At 48.8% G+C, this 17,002-nt stretch overlaps 6 protein-coding genes across 6 annotated transcripts; 3 read left to right on the top strand and 3 right to left on the bottom strand.

The window, feature by feature from the left end:
- Positions 1-506: 506 nt before the first annotated feature.
- On the bottom strand, positions 507-2,310 carry AO090020000219 (putative MFS transporter; the record flags this gene model as incomplete). The annotated part of the gene is made up of 2 exons (XM_001824519.3): positions 507-694; positions 762-2,310. The coding sequence occupies 2 exons, from the start codon at positions 2,308-2,310 to the stop codon at positions 507-509; spliced, it is 1,737 nt and encodes a 578-aa protein (XP_001824571.3).
- A 3,589-nt stretch (positions 2,311-5,899) lies between these two features.
- Positions 5,900-7,593, top strand: AO090020000221 (uncharacterized protein; the record flags this gene model as incomplete). The annotated part of the gene is made up of 2 exons (XM_023238106.1): positions 5,900-6,071; positions 6,149-7,593. The coding sequence occupies 2 exons, from the start codon at positions 5,900-5,902 to the stop codon at positions 7,591-7,593; spliced, it is 1,617 nt and encodes a 538-aa protein (XP_023092746.1).
- Positions 7,594-7,803: 210 nt separating this feature from the next.
- AO090020000222 (uncharacterized protein) lies at positions 7,804-8,907 on the bottom strand (the record flags this gene model as incomplete). Its single annotated transcript, XM_001824521.3, has 1 exon — positions 7,804-8,907. The coding sequence occupies one exon, from the start codon at positions 8,905-8,907 to the stop codon at positions 7,804-7,806; it is 1,104 nt and encodes a 367-aa protein (XP_001824573.3).
- Positions 8,908-10,520: 1,613 nt separating this feature from the next.
- On the bottom strand, positions 10,521-11,702 carry AO090020000223 (5'-methylthioadenosine/S-adenosylhomocysteine nucleosidase family protein; the record flags this gene model as incomplete). Its single annotated transcript, XM_001824522.3, has 1 exon — positions 10,521-11,702. The coding sequence occupies one exon, from the start codon at positions 11,700-11,702 to the stop codon at positions 10,521-10,523; it is 1,182 nt and encodes a 393-aa protein (XP_001824574.3).
- Positions 11,703-11,876: 174 nt separating this feature from the next.
- Positions 11,877-13,126, top strand: AO090020000224 (tetratricopeptide repeat protein; the record flags this gene model as incomplete). The annotated part of the gene is made up of 3 exons (XM_023238105.1): positions 11,877-12,122; positions 12,224-12,301; positions 12,410-13,126. The coding sequence occupies 3 exons, from the start codon at positions 11,877-11,879 to the stop codon at positions 13,124-13,126; spliced, it is 1,041 nt and encodes a 346-aa protein (XP_023092747.1).
- A 1,371-nt stretch (positions 13,127-14,497) lies between these two features.
- Positions 14,498-16,053, top strand: AO090020000225 (class I SAM-dependent methyltransferase; the record flags this gene model as incomplete). Its single annotated transcript, XM_023238104.1, has 4 exons — positions 14,498-14,644; positions 14,960-15,029; positions 15,095-15,256; positions 15,350-16,053. The coding sequence occupies 4 exons, from the start codon at positions 14,498-14,500 to the stop codon at positions 16,051-16,053; spliced, it is 1,083 nt and encodes a 360-aa protein (XP_023092748.1).
- Positions 16,054-17,002: the final 949 nt, after the last annotated feature.

Genomic DNA, 17,002 nt, shown 5'->3' with positions numbered 1-17,002 from the left:
CGCGCCTTTTACTATTAACTCCTGTCATGCATGCACGATTCAATTTAATTCAATCGAGCTTGTCAATCTCACTGGCTGATGTTTTTGCCGATGATTTATCAACTGTGATCAGTTGCGTGTTAGTCCCTCGCTTGGCTTCGCTCTTGTTTTCTGCTCAAGTCCCTCTCGATCGCTGCCTCAGGCGGGGCGCCTGTCACGGGCCCTGACTAAGCGTTCTAGAATCCCAGGGATTCGCGGCGGTGTCCCGTGGTTCAGTTCCATTACGTCTTTCCAGCTAAGTCCTTGGGATATCATTAAGTAATGCACTATCAATCATGTGAGTTGCCTAAGATAGTTTCAGACAGATAAAGTTGATATCACTCTATACTATATATATACTAGCTCGCCATCTATATTGTACATCATGACGACGCAGGGACGTAACAATGCATATGTACTTCAACGCTCACATATGTCCAATCATAACTCATCAAAGGCGAAAGGAATACGACCGGCGAGCACCGTGTCTACCATTGCTCCATCAGGCGTTTCCGGACGGTCCACATCCGAAGCCGCTTGCCATAAATGTACATGGGGATCGTAAATAGAAGGAATCCCAGCTGAATTCCACCCAGGGCCAGGTATACCGTCTGAGTGCCTTGCGCATTTAGCCAGTCGACAATGAATAACGAGAAGATCAATCCGTGGAATACATCTGGAAACGGGTATTAGTTGACGGTGCCCATGGAGAGACAGCATGGAATCATAGTAAGGGAACTCACTCTTGCTCCAGTTCAGGGTCACCAATGCTTCGCCAGCATATTGACGATAACTGTCGACGCAGAATGTGATGGACGTCGTGCTACCCAGGCAGCATCCAAACGAAACTAAGCCGAAAAAGACGGTGGGCACGATCCACGCATTCTTCTCCTGAGCGCTCCATCCGAATCCCATAAGACCCGCCGTCGTCGAAAGTGCGATGGGGATCGCCATCACCAGCCGAAATTCCGGTTCGTAGACGCCGCCATTACGACGAGTCATATATCGGACTATCACATCGGAGACCTTTCCGGCCACGGCGGTCCCCAGTAAGCCTCCCACAAACGGTGAGATGTACACGAGTCCCACTTGCAAGGCCGTGAAATTGTAGGTGTCTCGCGTTTCATAGACTTTTGCGACGGACTCGGACAGGACAATTAACCATCCGACCGAGAGTGCATAAACAACTGCCGACCACAGCACGGCCGGGTAGGCAAATAGGATAAACGGGCGCACGGCCACTCGCATCCAGTTGTCGTGGGATATTCGACCGTTCCAGACCCGGAGATAGTGTAGGTATGGCATCTGAGGTCGCTCCCGAAGCCAATTCGTATAATGCATCGATCCATTCATCGGTGCGCCGGGATCAAGCGAATCGCTGCGGGCTGGAGACATGGCGGCCTGGCGGCCAACTCCCAGATCGGATGCACGCTCGGAGCCAAAAGCGGCAGGAGCTGGGGGGTGGAGAAACCCGTCGGCCTTTTCCGGATCAGCGTCGCGTGCGAAGTGTACATGGTCCTCGCCAGGAACATCCGGTGCGATTGAGACACGGTCATGGTCTGCCTCCGCCTCCTTTTCGTTAGGAGAGTGACCTTCCGCGTCAGGGTTCTCTACGAATCCGACATGGCCCTTCTTGGACTTCTTGGGCAGCGCGGATTCGGTGTCAGCTTCCGGGGCATGATCTTCGAGTCGCTGTACATGCGTCGGGCGCCCGCGAATGCCATGAGAGACCAGGTCTGACACGCTCCTATACAAATGCGGACGTTTGCGCGTGCGGGGCCGCGGAGTACGATCCCAAAATGTTTCCGGAACAAAGAAAAACAACAGGACAAGGCAAGCTCCCACCACAATGGAAACAATCCAGAACACCCAACGCCAACCCAAGTTGCCTATAATGGCAGCACTCACCAAAGGGATTAAATTCTTGCCTCCCAAGAGGAGAAGGGTATAAATCCCAACTCGGTAGGCCCGTTCGTGTAGGAAGTAGATCTCAGCAATGGTCGCAGAGGGTAGACACTCCACCGGGCTCACTGCGATGCCTTGGAAAACGCGGGCAATGACAAGACTTGGGTAGTTAGGTGACAGGGCACACCAGACGCCTGAGATAACGAAAAGCGTAGCGCCGAGAAGGTAGACCGGCCTTTTCCCATACAGAATCGCGGTCGGCGACATGATGACGGACCCCACTCCGAGGCCCAACATATACAGACCAGTGGTGTAGGCCACCTGTTGAGTGGACACATCATAGGTATCCGCAACCTGCGTGAAACCAGCGGCTAGAATCGGTGTCATCCCACCTCCCATCAGACAATAAAAGCCCAGCGACAACAATGCAGCATCTCGACGCCAGACTGGCCAGTTTAACGGGTCGTTCATCGAATCTTCAGGCTGGGGTTCTAAGACGATCCGTCCATCCGCGGTTTTCTTCTTCGACGGCCGACCTCTTACCGAGGTACGCGAAGATGAGCGCGAAGGGGGGTATGGAGATGGGAGGGACGAGCGGGATGTCCGCTGCGGCTGATGCCTCAAGCCTAATGGCTCATTGCGGTTTGATGATAGCAGAAGGACCGTTCCTAGATCCTCTGTCAGTGGGTTTCTCATACTATCGGGATGTGCTGCTTGGAGGACATACCAGGTACTTCATCGGTTTCTTTGTCACTGAGAATCCCCAAGGTTAACTTGGAGCGATAGTTGACGTTGTCTTGGTTGAAATCCACATCATTGGCAGACGAAGGCTTCAATACTCTTTTCCACCAGGGACCTGAGGATGGTCTTTGAGAACCAGCCTCTGGGGGTTCACTGGGGGAAGCCGTTGCTTCTGTGGTGGACATGATTGCTGCAACTCAAATGTCTTAATGCTTGTAATAAGTCAAATTTATCAGTAGGACCGGCAACTGATTTGGTAGTCTGATCTGCCAGGATATCCCAGTTTCAGGTTCACAGGATGAAGCAGAAAAAAGCACGGCTGTAGGGGTACCGAGACTGTGTCGCAAATGTCGTACAATGTTTCAGTCCCGCGATGCAGTGGATAAAGTATTTCTGAAGGACGAGAATAGTATCTAACTCAAGGACATGACACTCTCCCTCCTTTTCTCAGGTCAGGGAGTTCGGTCACAACCCGCGAGATAAGACCTCAACCGATGACTGCGCAGGGATGACGCCACCCCATATCTAGGAATCAAAAGAGCAAACGAATTCGGTGGGATGTGGGAGGATTCTGGAGGATTATATAGAGTCGGTGAGCCGTCACGCGCCAGTGAAGACGGCGAAACCAGTGAGGAATATGGAGGGATCAAAATCTAATCAGAAAAGAGTAAGAGACGATAATCTACCATATCAATCCCCCCGGGGAAGGCGGTGGGCACGGCAAGGGTACCTCAACGGTACCCGTGGGTCCGCCCGTCACACGCTGGTTGGGTGAAGTACCTTCGAGGTAGATACGAGCAGGACAATCTCCCTTCGTGTTAAACTCGGAGATCAGCACACCGCAGGAGAGGCTATGTAAGAATCTCACGTGGAAAGCATTTCTGGACTCGGCTGGCGTAATTCCGAAACATTCTCGCTCCACCATTGGGCGTGGTCCAACCAGTCAAATGTTTATTATGGGGAAGAAGGCAAAAAATCCATGCGCACTGCAAGCACCGGATCACTAGGTGGCCTATCATTCAGGCTTGAAGTAAACTCTGCCAAAAAATCGTCGAACGGGGGGGACATGTGGGCGTAGTCTCAAGGACTGTTGATGCATTACTAGTTTTATGGCGAACCTTCTTCATTGAGGTGAGGCTGACTGTAGTGTATTGCCTTCTTTCCCCCTTTTTTCTTCTACCACTACTACTGTATCTTTTGTTGTTCTATGAAAAAAGAATAAAATCGAAGGGAAATTTCAAATATACAGTATTGCCGAGCGCCTGTATATGAGAAGGCACCAAGATCTTCATCGGTGCCGTTGTTAAATATGCCTCGAATTTGTGTTCTGCTCTGGCAGCTCACCGTCACGACCCCACATAACGGACCGAAAAGTAGGGCTAAAGGGATCGTCGGCTGCCATTGGCGTTGCCTCGAGTCATATGATTTCCCCCATCCTGGTCGATCTTGAGCTAATTTACCAAATTCCGTCATCTTGCAGGCGGCACCGTCTTTCGCATGGTGGGGGGGAACAAGAGGTCTCTGATAAGAGGGTTCGCGAAAAGCGGGAGGATTAGGTGAATTCTTACCGTGAGCCAACACATAAAACTTTCACAACATCGTCTTTCTTGAATTGGTGCTCTAACCGTTGAAAAGGTATGGATTTTATGTCGTCATCGCACAAGTGATATTGCACAATACGAATTACTATTACTGTTAGTATTCGGAGAGACTCCACCCGACTTGTCCACCTGAACAGCAGATCCCGTGACATGGCGCCATCATCTGCTTGCTTGCAATGCAACCCGAAACATCCTCATGCTAACGAGAAGATTGATCCAAAACGCTACCTAGAGAGATACAGTGATTAATGGCAGGGCTACACGATTACACCTCGGAAGCGGAGCGAACTTGAGAAAGGCACTGGAGCATCCTGTGTTTGGAAATATATATCTTCGAACGGATACAATAAGTTGAACAAACATACATCTAGTAGTAAACATCTGGCAAACAACAAATATCGAATATTAGTTGCACGCGTTAAATTTCAAGGCTGACGGTTTTAGCAAATTCTATGTTCCAACTGGAAATCCTATCCCGTCAAAAAGGGTCTCCCATCCGGCCCATTGATGGCACATACGATGTATACTCTTCCCACCCTCGGGAAAGAAAGCGGTCATTTCCCAGTCAATCACACCGGCAACAACATCCATATTAGGATGCAGTACAATGTTTGAGAGGTTCCGATCCATATAGGTTCGTATCCTTCGTACCCTAGCTCGCCGAATATAAGCGGTTTCTTGACGACATGCTCAGGGAGCATATAGATGTATCTCTCAAATGGTGGAACGGGTAGATTTTCCGGTTGACATTTACTGAGCCATGCATCCTCACCAGAAATCATTATACTGAGATAATCAGTAGTAGGGGAGGGTAATGAAGTCGAAAACAACAACAGCAACCGCCAATGACCCAGAATTTCAGTGATCACTGACAGATCTTTTCTATCGAGAACATTACCACCCCTTGATCACGTGTTTGTGCGTGTAACTGTTGCAGTATCAAAGAGGTTCACAGAGCGAATAAGACAAGAGATATAAGTTGACCGTTGAGAGTAGACAATGTGGATAGAGAATACCTGAGGTTGGGGGTACGCTATTACAACACATGCTCGTGGTGACACATTACACTGGTACTCAGTGGTATTGGAATTGAAACCCACCTGTAAGCTATTCCAGAATACAATTAAAAATAGAGTATATGGTCTAGACAGAGAGCTTGAATGTCATAGGTCACACGGTGTGGATGGGGTGCAGTTCGGTTGCGTGTATCTGTAGAAGCTACGGGCCGGGTGGTCTGGTGTATGGAAGTTTGAACCTTACAATAGGAATAGTCTCGCGTTGACCGTGGTCGTATATTTGACATGATTGGGATATGAGTACTATAGGATGGACCCCTGAAAGCTCAGGCCTGCGAGGGAATGAGACTAGCTGTTCTTGGATCGCCCAGCACGTGGCCCGAAAGCGTGATTCGATTCCCTGACGTGATGGGCCAAGACATGCTTGCTTTTTGCTCGCCCAGTGCCTGGATTCTAATATGCATAACGCCATGATTGAATCCCAAGCCATCCCACTCTTTGCTACTGTCGGCACCTTGCAACGTGCCCTAACCTCGCCTTCGGATTTGTTCCGGAACCTGCTGCCAAGTTGCAGACACGATCGAGTTTACTCAGGAACGCTTGGTATTTACAGCCACAATGGGTGGTGAGATGAGCCCAGGTGTTGCTCTACAGCATGATGCCTTATATCATCGCAACTCTCTCAGGTCCCTCCTGGCGATCTGCCCTGGGGAGCTGCGATGCTTCCATAGTACCATGGAACAGCCAAAATTATGGCGCCATTTTTCGTCGAGGCTGTTCAGGAAGGCTGGTACGCTTTCACTCCACGTGAGAGACGCGATGTGGCCTTCTACATCTTGGGCATTATGATCTATAAGTTCGGCCTAGAGGCGTTTAACGGCTCAATTGTGGCCCTTGCAACTAATCGCTATGACTATGATGCGATGCGGACCAAGACACCCGCAAAGACTTTTCAAAGAGTTGGGCTCATGGTGGGCCTTAACCAAGCTTGCCAGTGTATCGGATCCATTTTGATCGCCCCGCTTATTCGAAGATTCCCTTCTCGGATCGTGCTCTCAAGCGCAGTATTAGTATTTGCGCTCTTCAGTGCCCTTCTCCTTATCATCGACGCTAGCACCGGGGGTACATTTGCACCGGCAAGCTTTCGCGATCAGCACCCCGACCATGATTTTCATTACTACGGCCGGTACAACACCGATGGCATGATCCCAGTCTATTGTGTCGCAGGAATTGCCTATGGAATGGTCGAATTGATGCGCCGTGTCATTCCGCGCGATATTGTCGGGGGAAATGTCAAGAAACTGCGTCATCTAGACGCCTTGGTGCACATATTCTACGAAATCTCCGGCACGGGTGGTGCGTTCTGCACGGCGTTAGCCTTGATACCGTTTTTTGGGAATAATTATTCTTTTTTGATCACCCCGATCTGTTTCGCATTCGCCGCTATCTCCTGGTTCTTCCTCACCGATGAAACGTTCCGTAGCCATGATACGCCGGCATTAGAACGCCAGCCTTCATACATCAAAGCGGTCACTGTTGGGTTCTGGCTGTTTATTGAATCGATCTGGACTGGTGCTCGCATAATCTTTACCTCGCGCAAGTTTATCTGGCTGGTGCCAGGGTATTCCGTTGCGCTGTATGCTCATCGCTACCTGGAAAATGCCGTGGCACCCGCAATCGCCCGCCGGTACCTGGGTAATGCCGCTTGGTCACAGATTATCGTGGGTGGTTCGAATTTAGGGGAGCTTCTAGGCGCACTATTCGTTATTCTATTCACGAATCTGGTGACGACACCGGTCCCCTGGCTCCGGCTAGATGCCGTTATGCTCCTCATAACATGGTACCTACCATTCTGGCGGCCACCGATGCAAATCAGCGCTGCCTGGATGGCAGCGGCTACATTCATTCCTATCTCGTTTGGCTGGGCGGCTGGCGATGTCTCGTTGGCGGCGTACATCCAAGCGGCGCTAGCACGAGTCGAATCGAAGACGCAGAATGTCTCTGCCCTGGGTGCGGTAATGGCTTTCTTGTACTCGACGTATATTATCCTTTACGCCATCACGTCGCCGATCCTTGGAAGCTATATTGACCGTGTATACAGCGACACTGGAGGATCTGAGAATGGGGGCAATATATATGCAGCTATACAAAATGTCGCTTCAGTGCAATTCACGATAATATCGGGATTGGTCTTATTATCCACTTTCGTGCCGCGAGGATCGCTGGCGTTCAACCCGAAGATGCTGTATAATGAGTACTTGGACGGAGAAGCGGGTTTGGAACGCGTATCATCAGACGACTTGAGGAAATAATGACAACCTTGACCTGCCGGCGAACTACGGGATATGTATGGCCCTACCTCAGGTATTTACTTGATCGGACGGCGTTGGGTGTTTTTCGGGCTACTCCTACTTGATGGGTATTACTGCTACACGATACCAATAATACACTCACAATCATTTCCCTTAAAAGCAGCTAAACCCACAGCATTCATCTATAATATAAAGCAATTTATGCCCTTGCTATTTGGCATCAGACTTAGCAACATGCAACAATATCCGACGATATGTAGTCAACGGTGGCGAGCCCGAATCCTTAACCTCCAGAATGAAATGGAACAGATCACAATGCTCGATGCCTGCCTCACAGGTCCTATCGATAATTGGAACCGGCAACCTGGCACTTTCACCACGCGACCCAAAAGTCGTTACATTCACATCAGGGGTGCCGTTAATGGTACTGGGCTCAGGATAATAAATCCAGTTGAAGGTCAACTCATCCCCATCCGGATCCACCGACTCACCAGCATCCACAACAACTTCCGACCCAGCAACCCCATAAACATTGACAGGCTCCAGCCCCGAACTCCCATTAACCTTCACAAGGGGGTGATGATTAGCCTTGGTCACATCATCCGTTAACGTCCAGCGCATGCGCGCCGCGAAATCATGCTGATACGCATCCCGCCACCGCCAAATCGTCGCCTTATTCGATTTGAAAGTGTTCCCATTAAGACCCACCACCTGGTCCTGCACATCCGAGTAATGTCTGAAACCTGGGCCATGCTGATTGGAAGTGACCAACTGATACCGACCGCCCCACGACCCATACTCGGGGTGCTCCGAGACTCCCAGTCCATTCTGAATGAGATAGAGAAATGTCGGCGTATCGCCTTCCATGGTATATGCCACGTCTGGGTAGGCGGCGCCCAAGGTCCCGATTTGGATGTTCTCCTTGAGCCATGCTTTGCTTACCAGCGTGCTATTTGGGCCGCCCTTGTCGACGTCGTAGAATTCGTCGCCCGAGATCCCGACCCAGGTGGACATACCGTACTGGTTCCAGCCGTGGATGGAGTTGATCCAGAACAGGTCAGGCCACTGCTGGCGGAGCCAGGCGCCTGTGTCGTCTTGGTCGGAGATGGTGTAGATGCGGAGGTTCTTTCGGAGGTTGGCAGCTTTCTCTGGGGAGTTGTCCTTGTGGAGCTTGACAAGAGCTTGCGCGAGGACATTGGTGCCACCCCAAGCGAGGACCCAGAGGGGGGAGTTGCTGTTTGTTGTGGCTTGAATGCGGTCGAGGAGGAGTTCAGCGCCGGCGCTGAAGGTGGCGTTGGGGGCTAGGGCCGCCATACCGTAGACCTGTCCGTGTTAGTTTGTTGGGAACTGGGAGCCTGAGGGGATATACCGGAGACCCTGCGCGGACTAGACTCCGCATGTGTTCTGCGGATGGGTACTGTGAATCCGCTGGTGCATGATGGTTCAGATTGTCGACGACCTTCTCATATGCATGGATGATGTCGAGCATAGCATCTGGGTCGGTTTCATTCTTCAGCCAGGTTGATGTCGTGGCCACGAGGCCTTCCGTCTGGAACTGGTTACTGTATGTGAGGTATCGGACGAGTGACTCGGAATCGTCAGGTTCATTGGAGATATCAGAGAGCACGAATACTCGTGGTTTACTAGGGAAGGAATTGAGAGTTATAGCCGAGACAAGAGTAAGGCATGATGTGTATAATAATAATAGACGGGATATGAGAGCCATGACTGCCAAATACCGCTCCAAATCTCCGAAAAGGTTTATCCACTTCCCTTGACCACAACCATAGAAACTTCGATCTAAACAGAGGAAACATCGTCCAATTTATACAACCACCCCAATCCCCAACCCAACCAAGGCAACTGACAAAGCTCGGCACTTAGTCCCCCCACTAATCTGAACCCTACCTAGCAAGTCTATAGAAAACAACCCCGGAAAATATCCAAAGAGCCCAAACCTTCCCTTTTCGGACAGATCCGGCAGTATTCAAGATCCGGGGAAAATGCGGAGTGCAGAATGCGGGGAAATCTCACCTTATGCCGCTTGTCACTGATCAGCGCCTTCGTCCCACGAGGAAGGTTTACGCATGGTGGTGGCTCTAGTTGCCCTTTTTAGAGCTTTGGGAGGGCTTGGATTTTGTCATATTGCTTTTCTGCAGGATGTATCTAGGTGTTTTCTGCGTGGTTTGTATGTAGTGGTGGGCACGAGATGCCTTTTTTTGTGTGGGGTAGTACTAGTATTGACTCTAGATCTTTCCTTTTCTTCGAGAATTCTTTTAGAATATGAAATCTTGTGACTTCCCTTCTCTTTAAAGTTATAATTTCCCTTCTGGTGGTAGTGTCTGGTACATCGGTGATGGAGTCGCTGTCGTCGTGAGACCTGGCCAGTCCCGTGAGGTACCACGTGGTTGATAGAAAAGTGTAACAAAATGGAAAAAACGATTGAGGAGAAAGTGAGCGACACTAGAGACTTTCCCAGAAGTTACAGGATGAGCGTGGAAGAAGTAGAAGTCGCAGATGAGCGAAGCAAAAGGATAAGGTATGAGTGAGTGGAGCGACAAGAAGCGCCTCGGCGACAACTATCACGACTTGTCAGGCACCAGGAAGAGAGAAAGACCAACCATGTCAATGTAGAGATAGTAGGGCGTAGATTTAGACAGGTGTGGTGCTAAGACAGTTGAAAAATGGCGTCAAATGTTGTCGTATATTGAGTGAGTTGAAGTTACCCATTCATTGTTTAGTCAAACTAGTCAGTAATACTCCGATCATCCACACCTGAACATAATCAAAGCCTCCAAGTCTTAGATAAGCTGCTCCCCATTACAGTGGCAGCGAGACCACATCAGTCCCTAAGGAATAGGGGTCTATTAGTAGGTACGTATAGCTTGACGGTTTAGGTATATAGTTAAATAAGGTTCTATACTCTTTTATGCCTCTACGGCCGTTGGTGTGATCTCAACCTGTCTAGCAGGTGTCATGGAGATAAACTCTTTAGCGTATGCGGCAGCGGTGGCTGCAGCATACTCTTGCCAGTCATTGTTCTTGTGAGAATCAGCATAGTCGCAAATTCCACGAATGACTAGACATGGAAAATTATCCATTAGACCGGCTGCCTCCATCTCGAAGCATAAGATTCCCTGTTGTTGAGCAATCCTGTCCCGGGTTTGGCCATGCTTTATAACTTGATTTCCGGACGCAATTGTACCGTAATGAACTACCGGAGTGCTTTGCATTCGAACCTTGCGGTCCACAGTCTGGGCTGGGTCACAGTTTTTACAGGTAGGATTTGGTCCTTCATGATCGTAATCAGCTCGGAAAAGGTAATCTCGTTCCTGGCCAGGGTAGGTAAAGTTCTGCATTCGCGGATACGCAGTTACCATTTGGGAAAGGTATTTAAAAATTTTATCACCACGCATCATGTGTTCGGCTTGCATCTTTGCGACTGTTGTCAAGAGAGCCTGTGGGGGTTTATTTAGGGCACCAGTCTGTTCGAATATACCATTCGCGACGGTTTTGCCATAGTCATATTGCACCACTCCCCCTAGCCTCCCGTTTGGCTTGCTAACAACAACATCTCCTAGTCGAATATCGGCTGTACTGCTAGGAACGCCACCGCCAATTCCTACCATCAAGCTGAATCGTATTGATGGAAACGTGGCTAGCATTTGAGTGGCCACGGTTGCCGCAGAAGTTGTTCCATATACTCCAATGGGAAGACAAGCGATCACGATGTTATGGGATCCAATTTTCCCTAATGTATAATTGTTATAGTCATTCGAGGGAGTGGGCAGGGTCTCATGTATTTCGTCGAGCATCGCACTTGCTGCTGCCATTTCGAGGGATAAAGCACAGATCCAGCCGATTGTATACTCCTCAGACTCTTTAGGTGTTGTTCGATTTGCGAGTGGCGCTGTTTTTGTTGCCTTGTCGCAACTACTCTTCAGTTCTTCCGGTCTCAGCCCCTTATCTAATTTGGATATTGGTCTGAAACTTTGAACCAGAAGTGCTGTCATATCTTTATTCAGTTGTCTTGCCCTCTCATCCAATGGAGTTTGCTCGTGCGCAGATGGCGAAACTCGGACACAGAGGGTTCTGGTGGATGAATCCATCGAAGAGGGGAACTTAAACCAACCGCGGTCTCCGTGAAGCTGGCCCTCGATGCGAACGGTGATGAAAAAGGGGTCTAAGTCATGCTGTAGAACGAGTGCGACTCGGACTTGGCCACGATGCAGAAGTGGCTGGTGCTGTGAATCTGCTTCTTTTATGATCCATTCGACCCGACGATGGAGGCCACTGTTATCTCCCTCTACTGGCCAAGTGTACGCTTGCAAGGACCACTGCGTACCGGTGTCTTGGTGAGATCCGGGTCTCTTGCTTTGAGTTTAGCGTTCAATGCAGTAGACCCGAGGACAACGGGCTCAACCAAATCGTTTCCTGCGATGCCCCGAGGACCGAAATATTCTGTGAGAACCGGCCCCAAATTTGAAAGATTGATTGGTTCTTGGCTTGCAGGTGCCATCTTCTCAAAGGTGAGCTCGACATTTGCGTTTGCGAGCTTGCAATCCGATGGCTGGCTGAACTGCAGTTGAAGATATAGCAACCAAGCGGGTGCACCGGCTACCTTCTGAAGAATCCCCCATTGGGAATCCGGCATAAACGAGCAGTCAATCTTGATCGTTCCCAGCTGCCTGTATCCCAGGCTCTGGCTGTGGGTCTCTAAGAGGTCTCTATGATTTTGACTCTGTTCTCGATTTACTGGCCGCTGGAAAAGACGTTTTGAGTAGCGACTCCACATGGTAAAAACTAAGTTAATTAGACCAGATACCTCCGAGACGTTGCTCAACTTGAGGTCCTTGTCGAGAAGTTTAAATTGGTGGTTCCAAATTGTGTGTGCACCTTATATGTGTTCACTAACAGAATCCAATCATCAAAGCGGGGTGGTTTCAGCCTTGCAGGTCAGCGGGGTACCTTCATTTTCCGCCAACTGCACAAGACTGGCTGCACCCTTTCTACCATCCCTCTACCCTTCTACTCAGTATCAGTACTACATGGTGATACTTTCTGGTCCATTCAATGGAAGAGTATGTCGTCGCATCCCGCCCGTAATGTTCTGCAGCCAACGGGGACTACCTTACCCTTGGAGCTGGAGTTGGAAGAGGATATTGAAAAAGAAATCCACCACTTTGTTCAACTCACTCGCATGGGCCACTACACTGATGCTCAGAAGTTCTTTGATAACACCCTTGGAAAACATGATCATTTGTTCCCGGTCGTCGCGGAGTATGCGGATATGCTGCTGGAGCAAGGTCGCTACAGACACGCCGCGGAGTTTTTGAACGAACATATTCGGGCAAAAGAGGAAATCTTCGACCCCGATGAGATGCAGCTTCTAAAAATCATGAAGGCATTGGCGGAAATCTACTCAAAAGGTGCGTTAAGATCAGCCTTGGTAGAGGCTAAGAGAGCATGGTCACTTCTCGACTTAGAGGGCAAACAGAGATTGGAAGATCTCAATGAAGTACAGGCTAGTTAAAACGACGCTCTATTTTGTAGTTCAAATAGGTAGACTCAATAGCTGACTCGAGGTTAGATCCATATCTACGAGATTTACATTAATATTATTGTATTCGGCTCTCGAACATCCCAATGGGTGGATGAAAGCTGGATGCGTTGTCCTTTGCTGCGGTCAACTACCAAAAGTGAAAACGGATTTGTTCAGTGGTTTGGCATCTTGAAAGAAGGCGGTTTATTGTGGGAAGCATCAAGGATTATGCGCGCCCTCCTCCCAATTATGCCAAGCCTGCCAGCGGGCGATTTAGAGGAGCTGTTCGACATTACCTGGGATGATTCAATAGGGCTTTCCGTGGCTGAACAATGGGCTTCACTGATGATGATCCTTCACCAAGCCCATTTCCTGTTAGATGCCGCTCTCCTAGCGGGTCTCTTGGGCGATAGCAGACATGCAGTGAACCAGATCTACGCAGTTGGTAGGGCTAGGCTTGAAGTTGCGGAACAAAACTGGAATATGTTGCCAATTGATCACGATGTGGTGCCGTCAAATCTACATTTAGCTCTTGAGACAGTCAGCTTCGAGACCGCCAGATGTTGTTTATCTTCTCGGTCAGCGGACTCTGATCTGTTGTATGCCTTATCGATTCTTCTATCGGAAGCAAACCTTCACCATGACCTACGAAATCAGACACTCGCTCGCCTTTACATCCTTTTAAGTAATGAGCAGTCTGCGATGGATTGGCGTGACCTTTACAGCATTTTAGAGTTGCAGGCAGTCGACTGTGGCAACGTGGTTGACTATGTGCATATTTGGGACCTGTTCACAGCCTGGGCTCTACACTCCGAAGGACTGTCTCGATATCCTTTAGGGTCTGACAGGTTTACATTATTGTTGTCTCAAAAAGCCTCTCGACCATTCCCAGGTCCAGAATGGATAAATCTGCTTCAGGATCGGAATCCATTTTCGCAGCCGTTTATTCTCCTTGGACCAAGCTCCAAAGAAAGTTTGGCTTTCGATCCATCACTGCATGACTATCCTTTGCGGTTTGACATACCATTTTATGGCTTCTCGCCCAGTCTGTTTCACCAACAGCGATCTTTGTGGACTAGTGAGGAAACTGAGGCGTCCATCCATGTGGTGAAAACCCTGATCGGACATCTCAACGCTATGAAAATTGTACATCCTGACGAAGGCGAGCACAATCAAGTTCTATATTCCGAGCCCCTGAAACAGTCTAGGATAACAATTCAAAGGAACAAACTACTCACGCTGTCTGACTATTTTGCGGGTGATATAGAGGCACGTTATCTAGCGGATCAGACAAACGAGGGCAAGCATAACGCTGCTTCATTGGCACTTCTAAGCCTAGAAGACAATGATGAGCAGACTTTAATGTCAGAGGACTCCGACACTCTAACCAGTAAAGTCAGCCTGGAAGATCCATCTGATTCCCCGATTTCCACGTACTCAGGCCTAGTCTCAGCCGCTTCCCCAAAAGTCTCAATGTCTCCCATGTCAAGGATGGCTTTAAGATCTGATGTAAGAATTTCCCTTAGCTTTAGATGTCTAACTATTTTATGGAAGTTACTACACTTTCCACGGCCCTTGTCAAGACTGGCCCATCTTTGCTTTTCTCGCTATTTATACTTTCCCATATCAACCGAGCCGTGCTGACATTATATGTCAAAGAGCCCTAAGCAACCTTAGTAAGTTACCAACCTATCAGTTTCTATCCTTTCCCATCTATCTCCCCTCCTTTCACCACCATTTGTGCGTTCTTTAAGGCTTTCAGCTCTTTTGAGGAATGCCTGCCATTGTCTTTGTTACTGAAGAAAATTTGATAGTGACACGCAGTCATTGACTGAGACTGTGATGGACTATCCATTTCAATACGGAAGACGATATCATAAATACCATGAGGGCGGTATGTTCGTGTACACTCTAGGTCATTCAGATTCAAAGTAGCCTCTGACTTTCCTGCCATGCCAGCGTACGTTTTCCCAAATGATGAGAAGGAGTCAGTTCGCCTGAATATGCAGCACCACATGTTCAAGCTAGTTAATAATGGACGGCTATATTTTGCTCCGCTACAAGACCCTAGGAAGATGCTTGATATTGGTACTGGTACCGGGATATGGCCGATAGAAATGGGTACGCATTTTGCCCACTTGCTGGTTTATCACTCACCCAACTCATTCTGACCTTGTTTCCTGCAACCACGTTCTCACTGTTGTTATCTTTCAGCTGCTCTATTCCCCAATGCCGAGATTACAGGTACCGATCTTTCGCCCATTCAACCGACTGTAGTCCCTGAGAATGTCCATTTCCTGGTTGATGATGCGGCTGAGGAGGAGTGGCTCTGGCACCACGACTACTTTGACTATATTCGTCTCGCCCACTTAACGGGAGGAATACCTTCATCTGAAGAGCTCCTACGAAAGTCTTTACAGCATTTGAAGCCCGGCGGCTGGCTCGAATGTCACGAAATGGACCCTAAGCCCATGTGTGATGATGGCACGATGCCCCCGGAAGCTGAAGAGGGCGGTCTTAGTGCATTCGCTCTCCACGACTGGTGGAGAGCTCAACATCAATCGGGCCAGTTTACCAATCCACCAAGGCAGTTCCGAATTGCGCCTCGAATAGAGCGATCCATGATAGAGTCGGGATTTGTCGACATCCAGCAACGGATTAAAAAAGTTCCAACGAATCCGTGGCCTTCTGATCCCGAGATGAAGGAGATTGGCTTCCACAGTGAGAGAAACTGGCTAGAGGCTTTATCCGGATGGTCATATAAGCCGCTTACATCCCTCGGGTGGACGAGGCCAGAAATCGAAGTCTTTCTCGTCAATGTGCGGAAGGCTATTCGGAATCGGGATGTCCACTGCTACACGAATTATCATGTGGTGATAGGCAGGAAGCCATTCCCTGATGAGAAAGAAGCATTATAAGGATTTCCTCTCGCGTGACCTCGTTCTTTCACTTAGTCGCTCTGACTTTTACTTGCATTAGAATATTGTTATGATACCACTGGCGGGACAAATTGTCCTTCTCACGTTTACAATCCATACAGTAAATACATACAACTCGATGCGAACAATAAATCAACTTATATTCACAGAGCAACTATATTATTTATGACGGGCACAGCGAGGACCTGTAAAGTCCCTGTCTCTGTTAGCTTTATCACTTCTGACATAGTGTTCCAAAGATATCGGTCAAGGTATAGAATGGAACCAACCAATCTGATGCCGAATTCTAGATATACAAAGGTACGTGAAGTCAAGTATGCCCAAGTCAATATTTTGAGTATCTACATACATGTCGAGCTGAAATGCTTATATAGATATCTACTCATTAATCATGATATACTGAATCATAAGAAAATATATCAACTCTATCGCAATCCTTAGATTTGAGGGATATATATCTTTCTGGGAACCGAAGGGAAGGATAGGGTTGAGAATCACAATATACAATACTACAGCACCGGTGCACAGAATAGGACGCGAATAACACGTGAACCTTAACATATATATCTCCTCAGCAACAGAATACCATATAAAAATGACACAATCTTGGTTTATCTTAGCCCAGCACCCTCTTCTCCGATACTATCTGAACTGCAGCCGCCCGTCAAGGTGTCGTACCTCCCACTCACCTAAATGGGCTAACCATGAGAACAATAAGCCTCGCAAAGGTATGGACTGAGCGAGCACCCAAAGACCCCCAAAGTCGGGCAAGAGGATACTAAGTCTGCTTTTGGACAATACCCATCATATGTGCCCAAAAGCACTTTGCGGGAAAGGATCGCCCGGGGAACCACAACGGATCGGCCCATCCGTTAATTCCCTAAACCTTTCATTCGCGGTGGCCGGTGATAAAAGAGCCCAATCAGCA

The sequence above is a fragment of the Aspergillus oryzae genome, chromosome 6, assembly GCF_000184455.2.
Source record: "Aspergillus oryzae RIB40 DNA, chromosome 6".
Lineage (NCBI taxonomy): Eukaryota > Fungi > Ascomycota > Eurotiomycetes > Eurotiales > Aspergillaceae > Aspergillus > Aspergillus oryzae.
This window is presented reverse-complemented; position numbering and strand designations above follow the sequence as displayed.